Source organism: Thermobia domestica, chromosome 1, assembly GCF_964235325.1.
Source record: "Thermobia domestica chromosome 1, izTheDome1.hap1.1, whole genome shotgun sequence".
Lineage (NCBI taxonomy): Eukaryota > Metazoa > Arthropoda > Insecta > Zygentoma > Lepismatidae > Thermobia > Thermobia domestica.
The window spans coordinates 185,402,165-185,424,807 of record NC_137454.1 but is presented as its reverse complement, the minus strand read 5'-3'; the positions used below and the strand labels follow the sequence as shown (position 1 = coordinate 185,424,807).

The 22,643-nt window shown below is 35.3% G+C and overlaps 1 protein-coding gene across 1 annotated transcript; it reads left to right on the top strand.

Moving 5' to 3' along the window:
- The first annotated feature begins 3,123 nt into the window (after positions 1–3,123).
- Positions 3,124–3,723, top strand: LOC145675357 (zinc finger MYM-type protein 1-like). Its single transcript, XM_081745776.1, has one exon. It carries the CDS (start codon positions 3,124–3,126, stop codon positions 3,721–3,723), a length of 600 nt encoding a protein of 199 aa, XP_081601902.1.
- The last annotated feature ends 18,920 nt before the right edge of the window (positions 3,724–22,643 follow it).

Here is a 22,643-nt window from a genome sequence, read left to right as displayed (position 1 = left end):
TTTCCGATAGGACATTTTGTTCTCATTATATTGTGCAACTTTTTTTGATTGGTTTAACGGTTTTCAAGATATATATTTTAAACGTATATAATTCTATGATATAATTCTTTGGATATTCAAAGTTTGAGGCCCCCAAGCTCCTATCCTTCTGGTCCATAGCACCTCAAATTTTGCTCATGTTCATTTCTCATGATGCTCTATCAGATGTGCTATGTGGCAATCAGATTTTAGCAACAACTTGTGGGACCCTCCCGTGTAAGTCTTTGGCGCGACCCATATTAAAAAAGACACACTAAAATATTTTTGCTCACTCTATTTTACAACATTAATCAAATTTTATACTTTTACGTCCAACGATTATGTCTTTCGGCTAAAAGAGGCGGATTATAATGGAAGAAATAACTATGAAAAAGATGATACAATAAAACGAGGTTGAAGGAGAAAAACGGTGAACATGTAAAAAAAAAAAAAAAGTCGTAGTGCTTTACGTAGCGTCATTTTCATGTATGATTAGTGTCATACTAAAGACCGGACAACTACAGGAAACATATGTTAGTTGAACTCTAGTGTAGCACTAATCACGCGTCAGAACGACTCTGCATAAGGCCCGTAAAGTTTTGGTATGTTTGAAGTTTTTGTGTAAATTTTACATTTCTCTAACACTTCTACATATAGGTTTTTTTAAATCTTCCGTTTTTTCAATTCTATGAGACCTTAGTTCATAATATGTGGCGATTATTTATCTCAGAGTATCTATTCTTAATGAAAATACTGCATTCGTTTAGTTTCGACTCTTATAAACACTATTGTTTCCTGTTCGTCTAACAGAGATAATACACTTTGCATTATAGAAAAGTATCATGGTTGTCAAAATTGAAAAAAAGAATGAAAAATAGAAAAATCACCTCAATCAATATATATATATATATATATATATATATATATATATATATATATATATATATATATATATATATATATATATATATATATATATATATAGTACCGGCGGAAGGGCCGGGCGAGCCGGGTGACCGCCCGGGGAGCCAAATTTTAGGGGAGTTTGGGGGCGCCAAAATCCTTGCTAAATTTATATTATTGTAAACGGTGAACTAAAAATTAACTTTTTCATAAATTGTGTAGCAACATTGGTTACTACCTCACTCTTTATAACAACCCCGGTTTTGTTCTTGAATCTCCTATAAAGGAAATCCCTTCACCTTATTTGTCTATAAAAGAATCTCTGCTGACAAAGCTAAAGGCTATTGTTGAAAGTTGGGAGTTTTGAGCAACAATAACACGCTCTGACACTTACAACCGCCGCGGTGCCGACAATTGCACTCCTTGCGACAAAGCTATGTCGGCCGCTCTAACAATACACACAAACAATATTGAGTTATCGGCAACCAGAAAGAAATTAGTCCTGTTTGTACTGTCAAATGCCTCGTGAAAGAAAATTATAAATCAGAAGTCATGTACATGTAGTGCAGGCTTCATGGTGTGCGTGTTCTTCTTTTGTCTCCTGAATTTCGACTCTTAGTAGAAGAATCGTTGCGTTAATATGTTCTTTATCAACATGTCGAAAAAAAGAAGCCTTCTGGAAATGTATACAGAAAAAGAAGAGCACAATTAGCGGCTGAAAATGAGAAACAGGCAGCAGCATTAAAGAAATTCTTTCGTACTCCTGAAACAGACAATAGTGGAAATGAAAACGTAGAACCAGACGTAAGTTAAACATTTTGCTATTTGAATAAACATACAATTGCATGTTGGTTGAATATCACGCAATTACAGCATTGTGTAAAATATAAGAGGAAATGCAGTGAAACATGATTACTTTTATTATTAGAGTACATTGCAATTCGACAGGCATAAATTATAAATTCGACAGACCGACAATTGTTTCTAAATATCTTGTACCAATATGTTCATGACGGCCTAGCTTATATATATATATATATATATATATATATATATATATATATATATATATATATAGTTAGCTAGTGGGATTAAATTAACTATGTTTCACTTACTTTCCATGAAGCATATACAATGTTATTGATTTTTATCAAACTCTAATCCAGAAAGCCCCAAAACATTACGATGCAAGTCAACTAACTTATCACATACCAACCCACCACATTTAAAGAGAAAGAAAAAAAGAACGCAGTCAGTGGTGTTTCGGAGCTTAAAAAACAGTTTAGTTTTAATTAGTGTATAATAATGTGCATATTTTAAAGAAATACAAACTTGCTAAGAATAATGTTCAAAGAAATGTTGTTTTCAAAGTTGCATAATTCTTAGGTCAAGTCAGCCACGAACATGTTTGTATCTCGGTTGATCTGGGCTATCATTACTGATTCAACTTCCTAAGAGGCATTTGTGGAGCCAATCAGGGTCAAGGCATTTAACTACATTACAGCACTTCAATGCTGAAACGAGAATCCTGGGCAGGGCTTCAGAAATCCTGGGCAGATTCTCCTATGTATACAAAAGAACATGACGTGGACGTCTTATATTCGCACGAAACCTGTATTTATTTATTTATTTATTTATTTACTTCAATTATTATTAAACTTTTCCTCTCCCCCTCTTTATTTATTTATATCTCACATCTATCGGAGGCTTATTGATCATGCGCCATTCTAAGTTTTGTGTTTATCCCCGGATGATCTAGCTGCTTGAATATCCCCCACTCCCACCCCACCCATCTTCGGTGCAAGCCGAACACAATTTTAAGAATTCCATTCAAGTTTTAGTCACTTATTCTTTGTTAGAAGACAATGTTGAAAATAAATTTAACATTATTTTCTACTGACTCCTTTTTTTTTTTTTTTTTTTTTTTTTTTGCAGGTGTTGGAATCACAATCAATCGATCTTGATGATCCAGGAAATTGGCCAGAAGATATTACGGACAGAATGCGTCAGATACTTGCTAGACGAGGTCCAGTTCAAGTCTCCAAACGAGAGTTCCCAGTAAACAGCGAGGATCGGCGATTTACTACAAGTAACTACAAAATACGTCTCCAGAATGGAGAAGTTGCTCGTAGTTAGCTTATTTATTCAGTGACTAAGGATGCAATATTTTGTTTCTGTTGCCGTCTTTTCGGTGGTACTACAATGTCACTCTCTTCTCGTGAAGGTTTTTCGGGATTTAAGCATATGTCCGGACTGTTATCAGACCATAATAGATCTTTGACTCACATGAAGGCTTTCCAATCGTGGTTTGAACTTGCAAACCGAATACAGTCAGGTAAAACAGTTGACACTGAAAACCAAGCAATTATTCGCAATGAAAATGAGCGTTGGAAAGAGGTTCTCAAACGACTGTTGTGTATAATTCAATTTCTTGCTTCTCAGAACTTGGCATTTCGTGGTCAAAATGACAGTATTTACTCAAGAAACAACGGCAATTTTCTCAAACTAGTTGAGTGTATTGCACAATTTGATGTTACTATGGCTGAGCATTTGCGACGAATAACATGTAAAGAGACACATGTACATTATTTAAGCAAGGACATTCAAAATGAAATTAATGAACTCCTTGGGTCAAAAATAAAGGATAAAATTTTGACTGATCTAATGAAAGCGACATATTATTTCGTAATATTAGATTGTACACCAGACGTAAGTCATACAGAGCAAATGACACTAATTGTTCGTTTCGTGAAGGTAGAACTGGGTAAAGTACCATCCATTGAAGAATTTTTTTTGGGTTAATGTGCATAAATGATTCTTCAGGAGAAGAACTAACTACCACTATTTTGGAAGAATTAAAAAAACTGAAAATTCCTCCCTGAAACTTGCGTGGCCAAGGGTATGATAACGATGCCAATATGAAAGGAAAGCACTCAGGTGTTCAAAAAAGAATATTAGATCTAAATAGTTGAGCATTTTTTGTCCCTTGTAGCTCCCATTCATTGAATTTGGTTGTGAATGATTCTGCAATGTGCTGTAGTGAGGTTGTAAATTTTTTTGCTTTATTGCAAGAAGTATACAATTATTTTTCTAGTTCCACATATCGTTGGTCTGTTCTGCAAAAACATATATCCAATTTCACTTTGAAACCTCTTAGTGATACTAGATGGGAGAATTGTATTGATGCTGTCAAATCGTTTCGCTACCAGTTAGGAGAAATTTACGATGCTCTTTTCGAAGCATCAAAGGACTCAAAGATAGACGTTATGGGCAAAAATAAGGCTTGTTCCCTGGCTAAGAAGCTCCTGAATTTTAAGTTCGTTTGTGTTGTGGTGTTTTGGTATGAAGTTCTTTCTTGTGTTAATGTGGTTAGCCATGTTTTCCAACAAGAATGAGTGGACATTAAGCAAGCAGTTGATCTGCTTAAGAAAACCAAGTGTCGCCTTGAGAACATGCGAAGTGATGAAGGTTTCCAGAATATTTTGGTTGATGCCAAAGTAATTGCTGAAGAGCTCGATATTCAACCACAATTTGAGAATGAACCAAAACTCCGACTTAGAAAAGTCAAACGACAATTTTTGTATGAATCTGAAGACGAACCGATTAATGATCCATGCAGTGCGTTTAAATGTAACTTATATTTTTGCACATTAGACACAATTATCTGTTCCCTGAATGAAAGATTTCAACAACTGAAGCAGCACAGCGAAATATTTGGGTTTCTGTATGACATTCATCCAATAACGGACAAAGAGTATTTACTAAAGTGTTGCAAGGACTTAACTATCTTTAAGAGACAAAGATCACTGTGATATTGACGCATTTCAGTTATATCAAGAGCTCTTACTTTTACCTTCATTTCTCGGTTCTGAAAGTGGGAGCAAACCGTTGCAAGAACTCCCTTATTGGGTTATTTCCAAATGCAACAATGGCTCTAAGAATCTTACTAACTATACCTGTAAGTATAGCTTCAGCAGAAAGAAGTATCTCCAAGTTGAAACTTATAAAGAACTACCTACGATCAACGATGACGCAAGAGCGTCTTGTAGGCTTTTCTATGATGTCTATTGAATGTGATGTTCTGTGTGAGCTTGACACTGATACTTTAATTAAAGGCTTTGCAGAGAAAAAGGCACAACAAGTTAACTTTACCTAGCATTGTAAACAAGTCAAAGGACAATTTGCATTAAAACTGTATAAAGATATAAAATTATATTACTGGTTGTATTATTTGTATTACGAAATCTTTGTACAATGCTGTTACAAAATATATTTGTATGTTCTTTTGTTCATATATGTGTTCTCTTTCGCAGTTAACAAGGTTGTTTATGTATATATGTGTAAATAAATGCTGTATCGCATCATCAATCTTAATTGTATATAAATCGTTGTTTCTTGAATCGTTCTGTAAATTTCTAATCAGTGACGTATAATATTTTGCATGCTCATGTGTAAATAATTGTTTCGTATATCGTTAACCAAAACTTACTCTGTGTATTTAACTGACAAAAGTTAAGATCTTAATCAGTTTGATAATTGATTCTTATAGTTATAATTATAGAGTTCAAGAAGTTATCCTTTAAAAGCAGCTATCTGTAAGGTAGCATAGCAAATTTAAACTCAGTAATACCAATAGGTTGTAGGGGGCGCCATTTGGATTCTTTGCCCGGGTGATATTTTTCCCTTCTGCCGGCCCTGGTTATATATATATAATGTTTCTGATTATATTCATGGTTTTTCTTGTTATGTGTGTAATAGAATTGTTTTAATTATTATTTTCGTAAATCTATAAAAATTAACAATTATGTCTTCTAAGTTTAGCATCTTTTCCAAAATAAATCGCACATTGACACATTATTATTTGTAAATTTATTCGATTCTCATATGGAAGAGGTTTGTAATACGTGTTTTGTAGCTAAACTGACTGATGCAGCTCAAAACATTTGAAGAATAATTATAATTCTTGATTTTCCATAATACTTATATCATGTTAAATAATAAATCTGAAAGTCAGCACTTAGTTTAGTCACAGAAACAGACAGAGGCGGATCCAGGATGGACTTTTGGGGTGCTGGTGGGTTGTAATACAGCTACTGAGAGCTCCAAACTCTGGGATGTATTTGCTTTATATATAAAATAAGAACGTTTCCTCTTCTTGGGGGCAGGGTCAATAGCCCCAATTGCACCCTGAATCCGCCTCTGAAAAGAGAGGTGTACCCACGAGAATGGGGCAAGTTAGAGCCTTACGAACCTCCAAACAGATACCGTTATTTGTGTTTGATACATAGCACTAGTACAGGCATCAGTGGAAAGCTTGCAATGCTACCTACAAAAAGTGGCATTATTTTCCAACATAGTCCCCATTACGGAAAACAAACTTGCGCGAATCAGAAACAAGGTTTTTAATGCCGTGGGCGAAGAATTGTGGTGGCTGCTGGCGACACCATTGTCAAACTGCTGGTTCCACCTCCGAATCACAACTGTAGCGTTGGCCTTATGGTAACTATAGCCTTAAGGTGATCCTTATGTTTGGGGAAGAGCCAAAAGTCGCAGGACACAAGATCCGGACTATAAGCAGGAAGAGGCAGAATGTCAACAACGTTTTGTCAGCAGATGGGATAGCTTTGAATTTTTGTTCAGAGGAGTAGACGTGTGTCGGTACTCCATCAACAGATGCTTCGTTTCCCATCTAGTTCATCAACAGACAATGGTAGTGGTGTTTTCACGACCCGTGGCCGGTGACGAATGTTTCTGGGCGCACAACCTTCCGCAGACAGAAATTCAATAGCAGCCCGCTGTTTCAACTGGATGTCTTGCCATGCCATGGATTACTCCATTACTCTGGAACGAGATGGGGTAGAAAGGTGAAACAAGTCACATTCTATAGCGTGAATATCAGTTCATTAATAATAAAGAGTTCGGAATGTTTTCAGTACTATGAGCCAAGTACTGGGTTGGAGGAATTATTTTCTGAATCATCTTCTTATATAATTTCAAGCCTCTAACTTAAGAGAATAGACATATTAAACATTTTCTGAATAAAGAATCAAGATTTTCAATACCGAAAATTGTCCCCTTTAGGATCCTATGTCTTGAAAAGACTGAAACACGTTATCAGTTAATTATAAGTATAGCTTATGGAAAGGGTTCCAGACATCTTATTTTGATTTCAAATAAACCTCACATTAATTTTTTCTGTGTAAAGAATCGGAAATTTCAATATTATAGAAATTGTTCCCTCTCCTTTTTACAAGCTAAATTGCTGAAATATGTATTCTCTCATTTTTAATTAGGAGTTTAAATACCAAAGTCTACTTGTTTAACTTGAATAAATCGTCATACAATTTGACAACAATGCATGAAATTTGTAACATAGAAATTGCTCCCTTTTCCCAATTTAAGGCTGAGTTTTCGAGAATGCTGAAATACAAGCTCACTTATTTTTAATGGCAAGTTCATATCCCAAGTTTTGTTTCCCTAATGTGAGACATTTCATTCTTTGGGCAAAAAAGATTTGATTCCCCTTAAATCTCAATTAGGATACGTATTTCCTTAAAAATCCTTTTGTATCATTTATTTTCATAGCAAGAGATTTCAAGTGCAAATTTTATGTTTCTAAATACAGTAGTCTTTATCAGTGAGCAGTTTTTGTTTATAATATACATATGAAAAAAATATATATAAAGAGCGCCAATGTAATAATTACGATCTCCCCAAAGCAATAATTAGTGCAATATTGATTAGTGCAAAAGAAGAAATATATCATGCAGAGCACTAATTGCAGTAACGAAGAAATGCAATTACACACGCGCAAAACATTATGTGGCGCCACTGGCTGAAATGTGGGACATATAGTCGGGCAGAGTACTTCACCGGCTTTTGTAACAAGAAATTGTATTTTATATCAGTACATAGAAGTGAGGTGAATTGCAGGTGAGACAGATAAGAGTGAAATTTTATTTTCAGTTTGCTGTTGTTACACAGTATTGAAATACTAATGAAATTTGATACGTAATAAATTGAAGTAATTGAGATTACAGCCATAAAAGACTATGACCAGGCAAATAACTCATGTTCAACTGGGCGATAAGTGGCCAGCGCATCTGTACCCTGACGCCAATATTTGTGGCTACCTGGATCAGCATTCACTGCCTCTTGTTATAATTCAGATAGCTTCCCAATTGCCTTATGATACTGAGCACTGACCCAAATCCCGGGGATGAGGGGGACATGTCTTCTCCAATCTTGGAACTTGGGGACTGTCTCTCCCAATAATGAAATTTGATTTTTTTTAGGGAAAAATGTGATGATTTGTGTCCGATTGCCACAAAAGGAGGCTTATTCTGGAGAGATGAAATTGATGTCCTCTCCAGAATAAGCCCCCTATGTCCTCTGCCTGCTCCCTGATCCTGCACAGCATTGCAGTGGTGGATTCAGGGGAGGGCCAAGGGGGGCAGGCCCGGTTGCTCAAATTATTGCCCCCCTAATGGCCCCCACACAAAGTGATACTGCTATAATTCGACAAACGGAGTCGCCACAAGTCGCCTACTTGATAGTCGCCGTAAGTGAAACTGCTACCGAAACAGCAGAGATACCAACTACAGAATACCGTATGTTGCAGTAGTCTGCGTTCCGAGTAAAGAGCTTCAGGTACTCTTTTGTTTGTAGTACAGCAAGATCTAATTAATCGAAATCTGTATCGTACATACATTGACCTCACCATCTGAACTTTCATTTTAACCTCTGTCCCTTATCTGGTTATATTCTTTGTTTTCAACAAAGAATCAGAAAAAAAGCAAAATTAATCAGCATTCTCATTCACTTGAATGTTGAAAGTCATATAGATGCTTGCTTGCACTAGAGTAAAACATGACATTTCCGTTGGACGAAAGAAGTCTTCGTACGCTATTTATTATAATGCGTACACTAAGTAATTAATTTCCATTGATTATGGCGACAGAACAAATGCATAGCATCCACTAAGTAATTTGGTATTATTATTATTATTAGTATTTTCAAATAATCTTAATATCTAATTGTTTAATAATTCACATTTTGTTTAATATACAGTGAAAGAAGAGAACAAAATTTTTTATCAGGTCCTATTTCTGCAATAATCATTCTCTCTGTTGTTCGTATCCAAATCGCTTGAGAAAAATAAGATACTGAATACTACCTACACCTAGTACTTGCTACCGATAATGATTTTCCTGTCGACTATCTTCTGGACTTGTCACTATTATGTCTTTTTTCCTAACGCTCTTAGCCGTTGGCAACTCTGTAGAAACCTTTTGCTAAGAATTAACAAGCGATACTAACGAATTCCAAGGAAAAGGAAGTCATCGTTTGGTGGACCTATATTACTAACTAAAGCCTGGGGAAATGCAGTAAAAATCAGTGATTTAAAAAAAAATAAATCGTTCAGAACTATTTTGTTTTAAGCGATTTTAACGGTGCTCTAATCCCAAAAATACTACTGCTACATATGTTATTTTATTTACCTGTAAAAGTGTATTTCTCTGTTTCCACTTAAATCAACAAGCCACACTTATTTTAAACCCCGTGATTAAATAACCAGTTACTTATATTGAAAACAATTGTATTAATAGTAGATGTCCCGACGTTCATCAGCGTGGGAACATTTTGGCCCTAAAACCGTTATCAGAGGGTTCTAAATCGACCTAAACCAATATGTTGCTATGCTAGAATAAGGAAGTATAATCTTGCACGCCTACCAGTTATAGAAACAAGATAAAACATGCCTTTTTTCGTCTTCTCGTCTTATATTGTCTAGTTATTTAAACCCCCGCCATCCCTGTTCCTCTGGAAAGCCGAAGAGCATAAGCGATTTAGCCCCTTGGTCCTATTCCCACGAAATGCCTGTAGGTTATGAACTGAAGGAGTGATATTCAAATGATCGAAGCTTCTCACCAGATTGTATGAAATTGGTCTTAGTTGCTATGGTAAATATTATATTTTATGATTTTTTTTAAAAAAAACGTGAGATGAGAAACGCATTATGAGTCTCATATCGAAACACATACCCATACAAAATCGTGTTGTTAAGTGTTAGAATTCCATGTGAGAAATAGCCCTGGGAATGTTGCCTGGGTTTGCTAAGATGAATATGATTGTTTTAAAATTTATTGGATTCCGTTGATTGAACATAATCTAATAACGGAAGCTTTCTATATCATTTGATAATGTTTTCACAACGTAGGATGAAAATCTGTCATATTCTCATAGAGATGCCAGTATAAACAAAATGAAACATGATTTTCCCAAGTCTTCATGTGAAAGATATTATCTTATGCATTGAAACCGTGACGAGATATGATTTCGATTACTAGTATGCGACCTCGATTATGGTAGGTATGATCGAACTTGTTCTGACATGATTCTCTAAGGCAAACACGTGTGTGTGTGTGTGTGTGTGTGTGTGTGTGTGTGTGTGTAGACCTGAAAAAAGAATAGTTGTAAGTTGGAGTTAGCAGAGAGAAGCTGTAATTAGTCTTCGTTGTTTTTCACTTCATATTTCTAATAGTGTATGTGTCTTTGTGTGTGCTTGATCCGTTGGATGACTAGAGCTGTGAATGAATGTTATCATCAGACGTTTTTATTAAAATAAGTAAGTAAAAAATATATTATTAAAAATATTACGGTCTATGATTATCCCTGAAAGAATAAAACAAAATGTTATGTCTTCATTTAACTATACATGCACTCCAGACAGTGTATTTACTTTGCGTTTCCCTATTTGAAAATGAGATTTAATTCTAACGTTTAAAACACATACATATAATCGAACCTGTATGATGTATGATGCTTCTGCTCGTTGCACGTTGAATTCTGATAAAATGATAAGATGGAATTCTTGAATGTTTTCTGACTCCCAACAAGAAGAAACAAAGCAAAGAAGAACCATTTTCTAACTAACTCAGTATCTCATATCATTTTGTAATACTCAAATTTGGATGGAGTATTTACTATTTACATTGTACGAACCAGAAAAAAGTGAAGAAGGTCCATTTTAACTAGTTCAATTTTTCTGTACAATTTTGTACTACCCAAATAAACGAAGGAATAAATTTAATAATCTATTTTATTTTTGTACCAATCAGAAGAAAATCAAAGAATGGTCATTTTAACTAGCTCAGCATTTTATACCTTTTTGTGCTATTCAAATATTAGAGGGAACAAATTTCAGTGGTCTATTTTATTTTTGTACCAATCAGAAGAGAAACAAAGAAGGCCATTTTAACTAGATTAGCATTTTATACTTCTTTGTACCATTTAAAAAAAATTGAGGATAATTTGAATAGTTTAAGTTTTTGTAGTCATTCGAAGAAAAGCAAAGAAGAACCATTTTAAGTAGCTCAGCTTTTTCATACCTTTTTGCCATTTAAATATGGGTGTCCTATTTCCTTTTGTATCAACGAGAAAAAAGCGAAGAAAAAACATTTATAACAGGTTTAGATTTTTTGCCTTTTTGTAATATTTGTACCAAACAGAAAAAGCTACAGAAACAAACAAAGGAATAAATTTGTAATAACCACAAAAAGGGAAGCTCAGCTTGGTACACCATTTGAGCTACTCAAATAAACACGAAGCAACACATTTGAGTGCCCTATTAAATTTTGTAACTAGCTCAGAACTTCCAGGCCATTTTTTACTATTTAAACAAACGAAGGGATAAATTTGAGAAAGCGAACATGAACCATTTTAACTAACTCAGAATTTTATATCATTTTGTAATACTCAAATAAACGAAGAAATATATTTGGATGGATTATTTAGTTTTGTACCAAGCAGAAAAAGGAAACAAAAGTATAAATTTGTACTGACCAGAAAAGCGAAGAACGATCATTTTAATAAGCTCAGCATTCTATGCTTTTTTGTGCCATTTAAAACAATAATAAATTTATTGGGGTGTAATATTTCCTCTTGTACCAACGAGAAAAAAGCCAAGAAAGACCATTTTTAACTGGCTTAGAATTTTATACCTTTTTGTAATATATGTACCAAACAATAAAGCAAGGAAATACCATTTATTTAACTAATAATTTTTGTGCTACACAAATAAATAAAGGAATTAATTTGTACTAACCAGAAAAAAGCGAAGAAAGACCATTTTGAATAGCTCAGCATGTTATACCATCTGAGCTACTCAAACACATTCGAATGTCCTATTGAATTTTGTACCAATGAGAAATCTCATTTGTAAGTAGCTCAGAACTTCCAGGTCATATTTTACTTTTTAAACAAACGAAGGAATAAATTTGAGAAAGCGAACATGAACTCAGGTATAAAATTCTGAGCTAGTTAAAATGTATCACCTTTACTTTTCTTCTGATTGTTACAAAAATGAAATAGACAACCCAAATTTATTAGAGTAATACAAAATGGTATAAAATTCCGAGCTTGTTATAGTGGGTCTTCTTCCCTTATTTCGTGGTTAGTACAAAACTAAAAGGGGCTTCTTCTGCTCGCTATAAAAGTGAATAGGTCACACAAATTTGATTGTTACGAAAGGATATAAAATCATCCTTCTTCGTTCCTTCGTTTATTTGAATAGCACAAAAAGGTACAGAAATTCCGAGCTTATTCCTTCGTTTGTTTGAGTAGCAGAATATGGTCTTTTTGTTTTTCTCTGGCTGGAATAGAAAGTAGAATTTGAGTAGTATAAAGTGTACATAAATAGACCTTCTCCGCTTTTTTAATTGCAAACAAAATTTATTCATTCTTCATTTTTTTCTACTTGGTACAAAATTGAATAGGTCACTCAAATTTAACCCTTCGTTTATTTTAATAGCACAAAAAGGTACAAATTGACCTTCTTTGCTTAAACCACTCAAATTTATTCTTTCGTTTGTTTGAATTAGTTAAAGAATGGACAAAACTAAATAGGCCACCCAAATTTGATTAGTACAAAATGTTAGTTCTTTACTTTTTTCTGCTTGTTACAAAAGTGAATGGGTCACAGAAGTTTATTTCTTTGTCCATTTGAGTATTACAAAATGATATAAAATTTTGAGTCTGGTTAGTACAAATTTATTCCTTTGTTTGTTTAAATAGCACAACATGCTTCGCTTTTTTGGCTTTTTTGGCTTCGCTCTTTTGGGTTTTTCTTTGCTTTTTTGGTTAGCACAAAAATTATTAGTTAGATAAATGATATTTGCTTTTTTTGGTTTGATACAAATTTTACAAAAAGGTATAAAATTCTAAGAAAGTTAAAATGATCCCTCTTCGCTTTTCCGGTCAGTACAAATGTATACCTTTGTTTACTTGATTAGTAGAAAGTGTTAATTCTTGGTACAAAATTAAATAATCCAGACAAATATATTTTTTCGTTTTATTTGAGTATTTCAAAATGATATAAAATTCTGAGTCCATAATCGCTTTCTCAAATTTATGCCGGAGAAAATGGTTCTTTGTTTCTTCTTGCTACAAAATTGAAAATCTCACTCAAAAGTTATCCCTTCGTTTGTTTAAATAGTACAAAATGGTATTTTTTCGCTCTTTCTGGTTAGTTTTTTCTGCTTGGTAAAACTAAATACTCCATCCAAACATATTTCTTCATTTATTTGAGTATTACAAAATGATAGAAAATTCTGAGTTAGTGAAAATGATTCTTCTTTGCTTCACTTCTGATGGGTACAACAAAAAAACAGATTATTCAAGTTATTTTCAGTATTTTAAATGGTACAAAAGGGTATAATATGCTCAGCTAGTTAAGATGGTCCCTTCTTTACATTTCTTCTGAATGGAACAAAAATAAAATAGATTACACAAATGCATTCCTTCGTTTATTTGAGTAGTACAAAATTGTACAGAAATATTGAACTAGTTAAATGGACCTTCTTCTCTTTTTCTGGTTCGTACAAAAGAAAATTCTTCGTTTATTTTATTGCAAAATGATATGAAATTCTGAGTAAGTTAAAAAGTGTTTTTTCTTCTTGCTACAAAATTGGAAAGCTCACTCAAAAGTCTTCCCTTTGTTTGTTGAAATAGTACAATGTGGCCCTTTTTTCTATTTCTGGTTAGTTTAAATACTGCGTCCTAATTCATTTTTTTCGTTTTATTTGAATAACCCGAAAAGGCACAGAAATTCTGAGGTAGTTAAAATGGCATTTTTTAAAATTTTGGTCGTTAATACAAAAGTTAAAATGCTACTAAAATTATTACATCTTCACTTTTCTACTTGATACAAAATTGAATAAGTCACACAAACTTATCCGTCCTCCGTTTACGAGTTATTCTGGTTTAAATATTTGACCTTTGACCTTGATGGTCATTATTTTTGGAACTTGTAGTAGTTGATGACCAATTACTAAATGTGGAAACTCCATCTCAATATGTGGCTCCGTTTTAAGTATTTTGATCTTTGACCTCGATGGTAATTATTTTTGGAACTTGTAGTAGTTGATGACCAATTACTAAATGTGGAAACACCACCTCAATATGTGGCTCCGTTTTCGAGTTTGACCTTTGACCTCGATGGTCATTATTTTTGTAACTTCCCAGACAGCAATTTAAACTTGCTGCAAGTTGCCACAAACTTGCTGTTGCAAGGTAAATTAGCTTGCCGCAAGCTATACTATGCAAGCCAATTAGCTTACCTTAAGCTTGTGGCAAGCTAGTTAGTTACATCTGGGCAAGGCTTGGGGCAAGCTTGTCTTCACAAGTTAAACACAAGTCAAATTATCTCAAACGCAAGCCAAGTATAAGCGTATTCTCATCAATGGCAAGCTTTATTAAGCTTATTGTAAGCGAAACACACGCCAAAGAAGTTATATGGAATCTTGCACTAAGCGAATTTAGATAAAACAGTATGAAATCAGTATAATTTAACCGTCTGACTAAATCTATGCTACAATATATTGTCCCCTCATCTCCCCAATTATTGAAGCATATGCAAAACCATGAAAACACCCAAGTCTCCCATCCGCTTCTGCAAAACCTCAAAATAAGCATAATTGTTACGGTTTAGTTGTGACACGTAACGCTTTTTTTTAACTGACTCGCGTTGCTTCTTACAAATATCTAACATGTTGCTATATTAGCGGCGAGTACTTGAAATTTCTACCTTTTTATATAAAAACGCAGAAAAATGTTTATACTTTAAACACAGCGTTCAGATAAAGTTTATAGTAAACTGTAAGTTAAACTTGAAGTTTATATTAAAATATCTGCAACAGTTCTGTATTCTTTCGCGAAATAAGTAGACTCAAATCTGCTGCCATCTATGTTCACATTTATGCTTTATACGTAAATACTACAATTCGTTATGCCTCATAGTTACCGAAATATGAGGAAATAAAGAGCGATATTATAGGTACGTGAGACTAGAGTACTAGAGTGCTAGACGGAACAATTAAAAAAAATAATTAAGTTTGTCCTTTATTCAAGCTGTATGCTAACAAGACACTAACAACGCGAACACTACCTTGTCGCCGAAAGTAAGGAGGTCAGCGTCACGTGGATTTTGAGAACAACTGAAAATCGAACGCTGGCTTTTACTTCAATCTAAAGAAAAGCGTCTCGCAAGCGAAGCGTGGGTTGCCCGCACTACGGCTTGCGCTAAGCAGAAATAAGCTTTTGTGTATAAGCCAAAGCGAAATAAAATCAAATAAAAGCGATAGGCAAGCTTGCGGCAAGCAAACATGCTGTCTGGGTTGTAGTGGTTGATGACCTATTACTAAATGTGGAAACACCATCTCAATATGTGGCTCCGTTTACGAGTGATTGGGTTTTAAGTGTCATACAAAGGGCGTATCCCACATAAACTATAAGAACCAGGTAAAAATAAATATAATATTCGTAATCAGCATGTACAAAAACCCACATATGAGGATTTTCATTCAAATTGGTTAAAATTGTCATAGAAAGGACGTATCCCACATGAACTATAAGACCCAGGTAAAAATAAGTATGATATTCGTAATCAGCATGTCCGAAAACCCCCATATTCCGAGTTTCATTCAAATCGGTTTAATTATCAGAGAAAGGGTGTATCCCACATAAACTACGAGACCCAGGTAAAAATAAGTATGATAGTCGTAATCAGCATGGTCGAAAACCCCCATATACCGAGTTTCATCCAAATCGGTTCAAATTGTCATAGGAAGGGCATATCCCACATGTACTATAAGACACAGGTAAAAATAGAAGTGATATTCGTGATCAGCGTGTACTAAAAGTCCCATACACCCAGTTTTATCCAAATCGGTTCAAAGGGCGTATCGAATTGGAAATGTAAATGTTTCTGCGCATGCGTGTTATTTCTACTAAATTGGATTTGGCATACGCAACCAAGTGTGTATGTGTGTGCGTGTGTGTGTGTGTGTGTGTTTAATCAAAACCGGAAGTCGGGGTAACAAGTGTGTATACTATGTTATTTAGGGGACGAAAAATAGGTCATAGTCTTAACGACCTACTCGTTGCACATAGTCTGGTCTGAGAATTGAAACAGTACCTCAATACGTGGCTCCGTTCTCGATTTTGACCTTCGACGTCGATGGTCTTTGATGACCTATTACTAAATGTGGCTCCGTTTTTGCGTTTGATCTCTGTTCACGTTGGTCAGTACTTTTGGAACTTGTAGTAATTGACGACCTGTCACTTAAATGTGCAAGCTGCCCCTCAATATGCTATGATTTATTCGGATTTAAATTTCTGACTTTGGCCGCGATGGTCTATACTTTTGGGACATGGAGTACCTGAGTAATGCTTGTGTGATTTCTGCTTGCTGTATAGGGAATTAATACACATATTCTCTGTTGTATTAAATAAGGGTTTGTAGTCTCTGTGTAATTTCTCCTATTTTAAAAAGTGGTCATAAAGAGAACAAGCACACCCCTAAAAATGTGTCACAAATACTGTTTACTATACGTGGTCAAATCTCTGCTATGTTAAATAGGGGTGGAAAAAATGTACTCATAGTCTAATGCTTGTGTAATATCTACTATGTTATATAAGGGTTGCGGTATGTCAGAGGTGTGCTGATCGTAGTCTCTGAGTTCACAATGTTACGTATGTCTTGATAAAATTGAACGAATAGACCCCAAGTAGAGTGCTGCTAAAATATGCTTTCGTAGTTTCTGTGAAAATAACGGTGGAAAAACAACCCTGCCATGTTAAATAGTGGTTATGTTCGTAGTCTTTGTGCAATATCTGATTGGATTATGTGTTCATAAAAGTCAACGAATACACTTACATTGCTTTCGCTATGTTACATACTCTTACGTAATTTTTGCTCTATTAAATTAGAGATACAAAACATTCCATACTCTTATATGAGCTCTGCTATGTTAAAATAGACCATACTCTCTTATTAGCTCTGCTATGTTATCGATCTGCTATGTTCATAGTCTCTATGTAATTTCTGCTATGTTAAAAGTGCTCATAAAAGGGAACGAATCATATGCATTATCTGCTATGATATGTGGCCTGTTCGAAAACCCCCATATCCCGAGGTGCGAGGGCGGGGGTCCAGCGCCAGCCAATCAACGTGAAGGGGGCAGGGTCCGGCGCCAGCCAATCAGCGTGAAGGGGCGTGGCCGGGGGCTGGGCCAGCCAATCAGCGTGAAGGGGTAGAACAGGGGGCGGGTCACGTGATCTGCGCCAGCCAATCAGCGTCAAGGGTTTGCGCATGCGCAGTAGGAAAAAAACAGCCCCAAGTGTCCCCTCTCTACTCATGGTTTGAAATCTTTGAGTATTACGTCTCACAGCTGTGCCTGCCTCCTTAATGAAGACGGTGATGATGAGAAATGAAGTAAATGTTGGAGTGAAGAAAGTGGGAGGAAACGGGAGAAGCCAGAGGAAATCTACGTACACGGTGTTTGTCCACCACAAAGTTCACTTGGTGGGAACAGGATTTTGAACCTGTGACCCCATACACCAGTGGTGAACGCTCTACCACTGAGCCACCGAGACCCCTGATGAAAAGGTATCGAAATATAGTCATAAACGTGCCCCCTCGAGCTATGACCGAATCAAGGACCCCCCAAGTACTAAGCCATCGCGTCTTCCTAAGTGAATGATGATAGAAAAAATTTGGTACGACAGAAACAATGAAATGAAATCTTTGAGTTTTACGTCCGACGCTTATGACAATTATGTTAATGGGAAATCTTTAAGTTTTACGTCCCACAGTTATGTCGGCTATGCTAATGGAGACGGTGATGATTAGAAATGAATGAAACGTTGGAACGGAGAAAGTGGGAGGAAATTCACGTACACGGTGTTTGTCCACCACAAAGTTCACTTGGTTGAAACTGGATTTTGAACCTGGGATCTTCCCCGTAAACGGTGTTTGTCTATCACAAAGTACACTTGGTGGGAACAGGATTTTGAGCCTGTGACCCCCTTACAGAGAGAGAGGTCAAACCGCAACACTTATGCAGGGTCGCTGTCTTCAATGATGATACTCTGAACTCGTTAGTACCCGTTCTAAGTTAGGTTGAAGTTGGTGTCTCCAGAGTTGGTATCGAGACACGTAAAAATAATTTAAAATGAACGATATTAGTGTCAAATTCATAGTTTTCGGGGCCGCTGTTTTCAATGATGATACTCTGAACTCGTTAGTACACCTTCTAAGGTGGGGTTGAATTTGTGGTCTCCAGGGTTAGTATCGAGACACGTAAAAATAATTTTAAATGATCGATATTAGTGTCAAATTCATAGTTTTCGGGGCTGCTGTGTTTAATGATGTTACTCTGATCTTAATAACACATCATCTAGGGGGAGTGTTCGGCCCTTTAAATTGAGTTTCCGTATTTGCTACGGAATAAAAATATCATACTGAGTTAAGTGATAGTTTTCGTAATCAATCAGATCATACCCTAGTAAGAGAGAGAGAGAAATATTTCAGCTTAACATCCCACAAATATGCTCCTTACGTTGTAAAACGGACAATATTAGTGTCAAGTACATATTATTCGTTGTCGATTAAACTCTGAAAGAATAAGTATAAAATTTACGTACGGAACGTTTATACAATACATAACACACTTGAAGCAAACCGTGAACATACATTTGTTTCACTCCCATGGAATACGAAAAAAAGTTACAAATCATTTTAACTACTTAAAAGGTATGCTATGTTTTCTCTTGAAATTTCTGATTTTTCCGTATAACAAACTGAATATATATATATATATATATATATATATATATATATATATATATATATATATATATATATATATATATTGTTATGATGTTTGGCGTAGCAATTGTGTACACTTTCTTTTGTGAAATCGTAATTGAGATCACTTCTTCACTCTCCACCCAGTATGACGAAGTTGGTTCGGAGTCCAACTCCCTTTTAGCCTCGGTATTGAAAACGTATTTGGCTTACTGGTTCGAAGATGATGAGAAAGTGCACTAACAGTCTCAATAATGGGGGGAGACTTGTATTTCAGTGGTAGAGCTTGTACTGGAGATCGAAACCCAGATAACATATGAAGACTGTCAGCTGAATCTATATAGGGAGGGATAGCTTGACTAAATTAAAGAGACCATTCCATTTTACATTTTATTTATAAAAATAAAAAAAAAATAAAAAGGAGAATACAGATGAATTTCACAAATCGGTTACTTGGAATTACAACTTAAAAGTCTTACTACATCACGTACATAGGAGCACAACCCCTACATTGCCCAATGGGTGCTAGAAGGTTCATATGCTAAACCGCGATTTATTGAAAATAGTGAAATTGAAACTTCGTACCTCGCAACTTGCATTGGTCCAAAGGGAAAAGTGTTAATTCTCGAAGAGGGAATTTGGTCTCGAATTGAAATAACTTCATATTTGTAACTAAACATTCTCAGAGTGCTCATCCCGAGTTGAAGGGGGAACTTAAAAAAAATAATCACATACCTGATTTTATACAGAGCGGCCGTAACCAGGGAAGACACACTCTCGTCGACCGTAGACTGCAGAATCCACCGGACCGGCGAACAAGCCTCGTTTATATAGGCGCTTCGTCCCACGCATTTCTGCCAGTTCTGACGTCGCTCGAACGCTACGTCACGAGCCTCAGCGAGCTTGGAGAACTTATTCACGCGCATGCTCAATAGTGGCTAAGACATCCAGTTTCTCTATGATTTTTCCCTATCACGCCGGGGTTGGAATTCCTATTATACATTTATTTTTACAGTTTTTATTTCACGCATAGCTCCAAATACATAATAGATTTCATGTATTTATCGCTTGCGTGGTATTACCTAAATCAATCAAAGCCAGGGTGAATCAAAGCCAGGGTCATACCACTATTACATGCGTGTGGGTTGGTGTCAATGAGGCATCAGGTTGCTAATTCAATCTGAACCTCAACTGACTCCGTCTCCCTTTCTCTCTTTTCCTTACTGCACACACAATATGAAAAGCGCGGGCGTCTCGCCCCATAATTTGAGTCCGGCTTATGACTTCGAGGCACAACTGTGTAACAGTTATCCGCCGACCTCGGTAAAAAAAAAATAAACAAAAAAATGTCGAAAGTTATCTTCCTAATAAAATAATACGGGAACGGTTATCCAAGGCAAGTTGCTGGGGTTTAAAAGGGTTAATATAGAATGGGCCTTACGTAAGGCGCTAGGAACTAAAAACAAAACTTTCTTGAGAAGTTTGGAGATTATGAACGAATAAACTGCAAGAGAGCGGAATTGTAAGATTTCATGTGTCTTAACTATAGTACGTTTAAATGTTACACAATTCCACTAACAAAATAGTCGATTGAAATATGTAGGATGAAACCTTACAATCATGGAATCCTTCTAGCTTATAATTATCAAAAGGTTTCGTGTGAACTCACAATAGAAGACTTTTTTTAAACCAATTTCTAACCATATTATTAAGCATGACTTTGAACCGATTATGAGTACAACTTCTAGGATTATAAAGAAAATTAAGATTTTGTGAGTTTACTGATTTGCTAAGTACAATTATATTTACTGTACTGAGTACAATTATAGTCATACGTGTTAAATGTGATTGTCTCAGGCTACTAATATTATTCAACTAAAAATGAAAGAAATTCAACATTAAATACACTCAAACAAAAGTAGCGTGAAGCGCTTTAAAGTTAGACTGAGACGGACGATGAAATTACAAGAGTAGTTTTCATTGGTGATAGTATAAGCCAAATGGAAAACATGCAATGATATAAAATATTACACCTGATTGTGTTTCCTTAGTTCTTATAATATTGCGGGGTTGTGCCTTACAGTTTGTGAACAAAATGTCTTATGTTGTTTCAATGTTTCATTTATGATCCATAACGCATAGACGATACTCTACTTTCCTAGAAATCCAGAATCAAGTAAATATTGAATAATTATGGCATATCAGGAAAAATATAACTTGAGTAGTATTTGATTAACATGTTACATATCCTGTAATATAATTCCTGTAATATAAAAACGATTGTATCCTAAATGCTTAAATCGCGTGTATAGTGCAACTTGAATTATGAGCGACTAATGATTATTACACAATGCCTAATAAGTATTTCCAAGTGCGTCTATAAACATGATATATTAAAACTCATTCTAATGTTATGAAAGAATAAATCTCACATTATTAGCTATTGCTCTCTAGATTGGTTGCAATAAGTATAATATATTACAAACTTACTATATAGCTCTGTCCTATACAAGTGATCACAGCATGTATATGTGTTTTTATAAACTTCTACTCAGTCTGTTTGCTATTGCAACCTCGATTTGGTTTCTCACATCCTGTGTGGTATGCATTACGCTAGACACATTGCCAGTTCACTTATACTGGCAAGATACAGACATTGCCAACTGATTAGCGCATTTTTGCTCACCTAGGGATTACAGACAACAACGCTAGCTTTTTTTTGTTTCATGAATCCATGAGAGGTTCTGTCAGTAAGGGGGAGACTGAATAGTTGAAGGACTGACCCTATGGTTAGTGTGTTAGTATATGCCCTAACGGCCTATGGTAATAACAGATACAAATTCTAATCATCAGGGGTGCAGTTACATTTGCTATACCAGAATACATGTTTTTTGCAGGGGACTACATAACGTTTCTTTATAATGAGGGGGGAATGTTAGGGGGTTTTATAGGTTAGTATTGTTAGTACCCCTAATCTTATTATTATTAAAAATAGTATTAGCGTATTTTATGTCCTTTTTTTTTAAATACACACCGAAATCGAGAGGGGTTTCTTTGTGGTTACAAAGAAAATTTACGAAGTAAAGTTACATCATGTTTCATCATGTTGGTGGTTCTTGTTGATTTATAGAATAGATTTTAAACACAAAAGTTAACCACAACATAAGCTATGGTTGGTATATTTTGAAACACACCGGAAGTATGTTCCGTTCTTTCTTTTAATTCCACTTGCCTTGACTGATAACAGGCCTCGATTTCCGTTGTGGTGAACTTTTCTGTTTTTTAAATCTTAAATACATAGTGTAAGTGATTTAGTTATGCGGAGAATAATTCTATATGGAGACGTCACAGTGACCTGTTGTTGAGCAACAATTAAATACAATGTTCAATGGATAAGTTAATAAATTACTTCCTTGTCTTTTTCGCTTCGGTGTTTGCCAAAAGATAACTATACAGAGGGTTCCAAAAATTACAGTCTTTAACATGGTGGAATGAGGATGTGGGAACTCAATTACCATTCTCACATATAGGCTTCTTTACATGTTGTGCTTTTACTTGACCAAACAATAGGAAT

What these genes read in the sequence shown, in the direction of transcription:
- LOC145675357 (XM_081745776.1), top strand. Translation starts at nt 3,124, where the DNA reads ATGTCACTCTCTTCTCGTGAAGGTTTTTCGGGATTTAAGCATATGTCC.